The sequence below is a fragment of the Limulus polyphemus genome, unplaced genomic scaffold (assembly GCF_000517525.1).
Source record: "Limulus polyphemus unplaced genomic scaffold, Limulus_polyphemus-2.1.2 Scaffold9309, whole genome shotgun sequence".
Lineage (NCBI taxonomy): Eukaryota > Metazoa > Arthropoda > Merostomata > Xiphosura > Limulidae > Limulus > Limulus polyphemus.
Genome location: NW_013674919.1, coordinates 9,606 through 17,321, shown reverse-complemented (window position 1 = coordinate 17,321; position 7,716 = coordinate 9,606). Strand labels below are relative to the sequence as shown.

The window sequence follows — 7,716 nt, the reverse complement described above, 5'->3', positions numbered from 1 at the left end:
TAGACTCATCCAGCACCAGAGAATACCACAAGAAGTTCCTAGCTTTCTAGCGTATTTGTAATACCATGTTCTCTCCAAGTTCTTCTTCAACTGAACTTACTGAAAGGCTGATACTTCCGAACAAATCGGCTTTCTCAGGACACAAGTCATTTGCTGCTTCCATCATACACTATTTGATGAAGTTGTCGTCAGTAAACGGTTTTCCTCGCTCTGCCATCTTATGCACTATTTTGTAACTTGTATGAGTGACAGATTCATTTTCGGCAAACATTCTCGAGAAGAGATTCCTTTGAGATTCCAAAGTACATTTCATGAACTCAAATTTCTCAGAACGCAACTTTTCAGAAAACTTCGAATACGTTGACAGATTTTTTGTTTCATAGTGATGCCGAAGTCGGCAACACTTTCGTTGCATATCATGCAACTAGCTTTCTGGTTGTTTGTTTCCACAAAGAAGTACTTTTCTACCCATTCTTCATTGAAAAGGTGACACTCAGCATCTACTTTTCTTTTCTTTTCTTAGTAGCCATAACAATGGGTGAAGAAAACAGGATCTGAAAATGAAAAACAATTATTTATTTACACATTGAATAGTCTATCAAAAAAGTTTTAGAAAAATAATAATTTTTCAAAATTTTTTTGACATGTATATAAACATGACAAACTGAATGTAAATAGTTCGTGACATTAAATTACGTTATTACGTTATTGGTTTAAAAGTTTTTTCCCGATAAGTTATTTGATTAAGCAATTTTTATAATTTGCCAATGTATTTAAAATTTATTATGTAAGTTAATTAGAAGAGCTTCATAAAAAATAATTAAGATCATATTTAATAAAAATATTAAGAATCTTAATAGGCAAATATAGTATTAAGAATTTGATACTAATTTAATTAAAATCTTCGTTAATTTAATTAAGTCATTTTTTGAGTGTATAGCGTTTAAAATATAGGGCTTAAATAAATATCAAAGTTTGAAAATATTAGATGCTTACCTCTTGTGAGCTCTTTCAACACTCAAATATGCAAAATATATGAGATAATTCACTGAAGTCAGTCCCTTTTATATACGGCACTCTTCAAACCGGTTTAAACACGGCAATACAAGTTAAAACACGATCGCTGCAGCAGGCTCATAATTGCTTTTCTTGGAAACCATATTGCAGGTACTTAAACAAAAAGTGCTCTGATATCCAAAGTCGCAAAAAGTCGCCTGTTCGTGTTTAATCCGTGAATTGAACCAGTGTTCCAGATTTAAATATAAATATATAAACACATATGTACAACACACAAATATATGTAGAAGCACACACAATACATGCACACCTCTTCTCTGTCACAAAGTTGTGTAACCACGCGTACACTCGTCACACTACTTGTATCAACTGCCTGTAAGCATTTTATCGTCTTACAACAATGCACGCAGAGGTGACTACGGGAATGAACTCTCACTGCAGGTACTTACACAAAAAGCGCTCCGATATCCAAAGTCACAAAAAGTCGCCGAATTGTTTATTTCACTGATTTTCCTAAAACTTATATTACTGTCAGATGCAAAAATCAGATTGGACAAATTTGGTCATTTTTACTTACACTTATTTTAATTTTTTTTACATAGTAAGTTTATCTACGATCTATGATATTTCCATATAAATAATTATTTTTCAGCTCATTTGTGGCACAGTGCAGTGGTGGGCTGGATGAACTGACCCTCGCAGACCGGATCCGACCTGTGGGCTGTAGTTTGGTGACCCCTGGACTAGAGGGAAGGTAAACGGCCTCAAATTGTGAACAGTGATTTTACGGTAAAGGGATATGAACCATAGACCCTCGGATTCACAGTCCGGTACACTAATCATATGACTACGTCCAGTTATTCCTTCAACAGAAAAATTCTCTTCATTTCCATCTAGCGTCACTAGGAGTCTACCAGAGTTGTATACTATCCACTTCCAAAGCTTTAATCACAGTCAGCAGTATCGACCAATCAGAACCCAGCAAACATAAGGAGAAGTTATGAAGTCCAATCAGAACCCAGCAAACATAAGGAGAAGCTATGAAGTTTATCAGTCGTCTATTATATTTAGGATAATTTCTAAAATAATCATTATAACAACCAGTCATTGGTTTATTATAAAATTAGCTATTTCCTGATAGTTGTTGTATTATCTTCCTTTATAACACTGTGCTGTAAAAATCATTAGAAATTTCTCTTACGTAGATAGCTGCACATGCTAAGTTAGTTTTGGTTTTGTTATGTAATTATTACCGTCTTTAGCTTCAGTTAAAACAACACTCTCTATATAGCTCTGCAACAAGTTTCCAATGAGAGTTTATTATTGCTACGATTGGCTACTTTTCTAGTTTTCGAACCCCTATATATTATCAAGATTTATTTGTACCCATGATTTAATTATTTCAAACTTATATAATTTTGGTTCGTTATTTTACCCATGTAATAATAAGATTTAAATGTGGGAAAACATACAATAATAGTAAATATGAACAATGATTTATTTATGTTACAACTGGAACAAAGACCTACTTTCCTCTTAGTTAAATAACAATTCTAAAATTAAGACTCAACGTAGAAATAAAAAAAGTATTTATTGGAAAAATACAACAAGTACATTCCTGAAATAATTTCCTTTGGGATATTTGTAGCCAGTGTAAAAACAGTCCTACCGTTGCATGACGTAGCATCATGTTGACCAATTAGACTCTCCACTGACTGGAAACTGTGTCAGTCACATGTGCAGGGAGGATTCTGTTTTACTTATACCTCGGGATAAAAAGTTTCCAGGTTACTGAGCGCAAGATTTTGTTTTGATTAACATTTCTTAAACGAGTTGAGACTCAATAGAACGACTTGCCAGAAGTGTGAAACTTTACAGTGTTATCTCAGTTTTAGAAGCTGTTAATGCACCATTTCTTCTGGTTGTTTGTTTAACCAAAAAATGTCAGTGATATCCGTTTAGAGAGAGAGATTCAAGAGTAATTTGTCTCCTGCCAGCCCTTCCCGAGGTACACATTTCATAGTTGAACAATGCCAAAAGAGTTAGATAAGCCTCCCCTGGTGTTAGTTACAGGAGCTTCGGGGTATCTGGCTTCTCATGTGGTTCGTTTGTTACTGCAAGAAGGATACCAAGTTAGGGGAACAGTGAGAGACCTGTCCAATGAACACAAGGTTAAACCACTTAAAGAACTGTGTCCAAATTCTCGGTTTCCTGTACAACTGGTCGAGGCTGATCTTCTCAAGAAGGAAGGGTGGGACAACGCTTTAAAGAACTGTGAGTATATTATGCATGTTGCTTCCCCATTCCCCAATAAGCCCCCGTCACAGGAAGAGGATCTGCTGAAGCCAGCTGTAGATGGAACTTTATTGGTCCTCGCGGCCTGTGCTCGAGCTGGAAGTGTTAGGCGAGTGGTCATCACTAGTTCTATCGCTGCCGTCCACGGGGAAACAGTGGTAGCCAATGACCGAGTGTACGGACCAAAAGACTGGACCAATATAAATTCTCCCTTTACAGACGCTTATGCTAAGAGTAAGACTTTAGCGGAGAAATGTGCTTGGGATTTCATAAAGAACCTTCCCGAAGAGCAAAGATTCGAACTAGTTTCCATCAACCCAGGAGTTATACTAGGACCAATGTTGACAAATGTCGTGGGTACTAGTGTCTTTCCGCTAAAAAGGATGATGAACAAGACAATGCCTTTGGTTCCAGCTGTTAACTTCTACTTATGCGATGTTCGAGATGTGGCCCTTGCTCATTTGAAAGCTATCACAGTACCAGAAGCTGCAGGAAAAAGGTTCATCGTTGGAAGTGAATCCCTTTGGTTCCAGGAAATGTCCCTCATTCTTTTCGAAGAGTTTGTAAACCAAGGATACTGGGTGTTTCATCGCCACTGTCCTTATTGGCTGGTTTGGTTGACAAGCTTCGTGGATTCAAGTGCTGTTCTGATATTACCCAGAATTGAAAATGTTTACCAATTTGACAACAACCTGATGATTAAGATCCTTAAGTTAACTCCTAGAACCCCCCAAAAGACGATTATTGATACAGCTTATAGTCTGATAGAAAGAGGGATTATTCCCAGAACTAAATGGTACACAGGACCAAAAGAACGAGATAACTGGTGAACATTGGAGTGATTGACGTATTCGGAGATATCCGAAAAAGAAAATTACGTTTGTTGTGAAGTTTTAAAATGCTGTATAGAAATGTTATTAGAAATGAAACATACCGTATGTTACTTGTTATTATTATAATATTCAATAATGAATTGAGTAACGTAAAGTTAGGTGTTTTTTGTCTTTTTTATTTTATCACAAATAAATTAAAGTAAGTTTTATATGTGCGTTGAGTAGTTCTTTAAAAACATTTGGTTTAACAAAAACACATTTTCTCAGTGACTGCTAAATGCAACTCACGCAAATCTAACCCACGTGTATTTTGCCTTGGGCCAACCAAATGTCTCTTCCCCCCCTTCCCTTTTAAATACCCAAATATAACAAGTATGTAGGACCCTCTACTTGACAAGTTTCGTTTGTTAATTTTAGCGCAAGGCTACACAATGGGCTATCTACAACGTGTCCGTCTGTTTTACAGTTTGTCTTTTACACATACCTGTTCCGAATTTCTGTGACAGGAGTTGTCTAAGCAAGATTCCATCAGTAAATGCATGATAAAAAGAGCTATGAAAAATAAGTTAATTGGTAGATCATGTCCAAGATTTGTCTTTACAAGAGCGACTGATGAAAAGAGACTAAGCTGGCATCCAAATCTTTTTTGAACATGCGCAGATCACCCAATTCATAATTAAAACAAATATATATAAAGAGGTGCCATTTTTTTTTTACGCATAAATGTTAATTTATTTTTCTTTGATGATTATTTGATGTGAAAACTATTATTAATATATATATACTGTGTCCACCGCAGGGAGTCGAACCCCGGATTTTAGCGTTGTAAGTTCATAAATTGTAAAAATAAATGATTAGTCTTATGAGAAATCTTAACACATAAAGCAGTTTAAAAGGATTTGTTGATTAAACTTTGTTGAAACGAATTTACAGCTAGATAAACGATAAGGTGTTATGGTAAAAAGTTTTCTATAAACAAAGTTCAAAACACAGATGGAAACTTCTAAGAACTCATGAGTGAAAGCAAAGAAGAGTATAGAATAAATATGCCGACGAGACCCATTGCTCAATACCAAATCTCATCAAGCTGGCTGGGATATGACAGACATAGTACTGGTTTTTTTGTTTTGTTTGAAGTTAAGCACAAAGCTACACAATGGGCTATCTGTGCTCTACCCACCTCGAGTATCGAAACCCGGTTTCTAGCGTTGTAAGTCCGCAGACATGCGGCTGTGTCACTAGGGGGCCATAGTACTGGTCTAGGCGCTATACATATATATATTATCTATTTTCATGAACAACATTTTTTGGGATGTGAATCGGATTAAGTAAGTGAATTATAATTATTATTAATTTTATTTAAGATATTTTCAAGTCACATTTGAGGTAATAATTAATGACATAACTTTATTTATTCTTTATAATTTTATTTAAAAGTGAATACTTTTTATCTATTATTATTTTTTTTCAATTAACTTTACTCTAATTCACAAAAACTGGCGAACCAGCAAGCAAGTTTGCTCGTTTCATCCAAGACAGGATTACACAGCAAAACACAATTCAAAGTACAACGAACTTTACTGATATTCCTAGTCATACCCGGGTGTTTTTTTTTTGTTTCTTTTTTTTTTTGACACAGAAGCAAAGCTTAGCACAATTTTTATTGAAACAGACAGAGATCAAGAAGATAGGCTTTATCTGCTATGAATGGCCCGGCATTTCCAGGTGGTTAGGGGCGCTTGAATCCCCGTCCCACCAAACATGCTCGCCCTTTCAGCCGTGGGGGCGTTATAATGTGACGGTCAATCCCACTAATAGTTGGTAAAAGAGTAGCCTAAGAGTTGGCGATGGGTGGTGATGACTAGCTGCCTTTCTTCTAGTCTTACACTGCTAAATTAGGGACGGCTAGCGCAGATAGCTCTCGTGTAGCTTTAGCCACTAATAATAGAGGTATTGTCATCTCACCTTCTTGCACTTATCAAGGAGCCACTAATTATAGAGGTCTTGTCATCTCACCTTCTTGCACTTATCAAGGAGCCACTAATTATAGAGGTATTGTCGTCTCACCTTCTTGCACTTATCAAGGAGCCACTAATTATAGAGGTATTGTCGTCTCACTTTCTTGCACTTATCAAGAAGCCACTAATAATAAAGGTCTTGCCATCTCACCTTCTTCCACTTACCAAGAAGCCACTAATAATAGAGGTCTTGTCCAAGAAGGTGAGATGACAAGACCTCTATTATTAGTGGCTTCTTGGTAAGTGGAAGAAGGTGAGATGACAAGACCTCTATTATTAGTGGCTTCTTGGTAAGTGGAAGAAGGTGAGACGACAAGACCTCTATTATTAGTGGCTTCTTGGTAAGTGGGTCTCACCTTCTTCCACTTACCAAGAAGCCACTAATAATAGAGGTCTTGTCGTCTCACCTTCTTGCACTTACCAAGGAGCCACTAATAATAGAGGTCTTGTCATCTCACCTTATTGCACTTACCAAGAAGCCACTAATATTGGCATCTTACAGAAACAACTGCGTTCATTGTTTGGAAGTTCCGTAACAATGAACAGACACTTTAAACGTTGTTTCAACCTGGAACAAAGACAGTTATGAAATATCACAAATTAAACTCTTTACCCAAACATTACCAAGATTTGTTTCAATAAAATGAATTAATTTGCATACATCTCTGAATATCAATGCAAATTTACAAACAACATGAAATAAAGAGACCGATCTATAGTTTGTACCAATAGTCTGGCTCCGTGGGGAAATGAAACATGGCATGCGCGTGCGTGTGCTTTAAATTGAGTTTGCTTTCAAGTTACTTGACGCAACAATTCACCGTTTTATTTGTAATCATTACGCGTTTATTCTTGTTCCTTGTAATAAATTGATTATAGACGTACGGTGATATTATTTCAGTTCCAACACCGAAAGTTCAAGTTACAATTTCAACATATAGATTTTTTCCTCTTTTAAAACGTATAAAAATCACAGGAAGAAATTTCCAGACCTTCTTCTTAAGCCTAACTGTTTATTTTGTTTTTTTTGAAGTTAAGCACAAAGTTACTCAATGGGCAATATGTGCTCTACACACCACGGGTATCGAAACCCGGATATTAGCGTTGTAAGTCAGCAAACATACCGCTGTGCTGGGGGGGGGGGTCTTAAGCCTTTCTAAAAATTCAAAGAATGATAACTAAAGTGCCAAGAAATGTATCAAATGTACCTGTTCACTCTTATATTACTATATTCTTAGAAAAATGGAGGGTTCACCTGTTTTAACCACTCGCACCAATATACAATATTGTGTTGTCTGTCAGTCAGTCAGTATACACTAAAATGACGTCACATAAGGGACGCTTAACGTTGTAATTTGCACTGCCGTAACGTCAGTTAAACGTACGCATGCCACGAGAACAATTATACACTCTGTAGGCTACACCACAGCATGACATACGAACTTCGAAAGAAATAAAAATATTTGTTACTCTTGGTTTTGGTTTTGTTTACTCTTGAAACAGAACACTTTCGGGGACCCTGCGCAAGTGTATATAATTTGATATTGTTGTTA

General features: G+C 36.3%; 1 protein-coding gene across 1 annotated transcript; it reads left to right on the top strand.

The window, feature by feature from the left end:
• The first annotated feature begins 3,047 nt into the window (after window positions 1–3,047).
• Window positions 3,048–4,142, top strand: LOC106475861 (tetraketide alpha-pyrone reductase 1-like). Its single transcript, XM_013936537.1, has one exon. It carries the CDS (start codon window positions 3,048–3,050, stop codon window positions 4,140–4,142), a length of 1,095 nt encoding a protein of 364 aa, XP_013791991.1.
• Window positions 4,143–7,716: the final 3,574 nt, after the last annotated feature.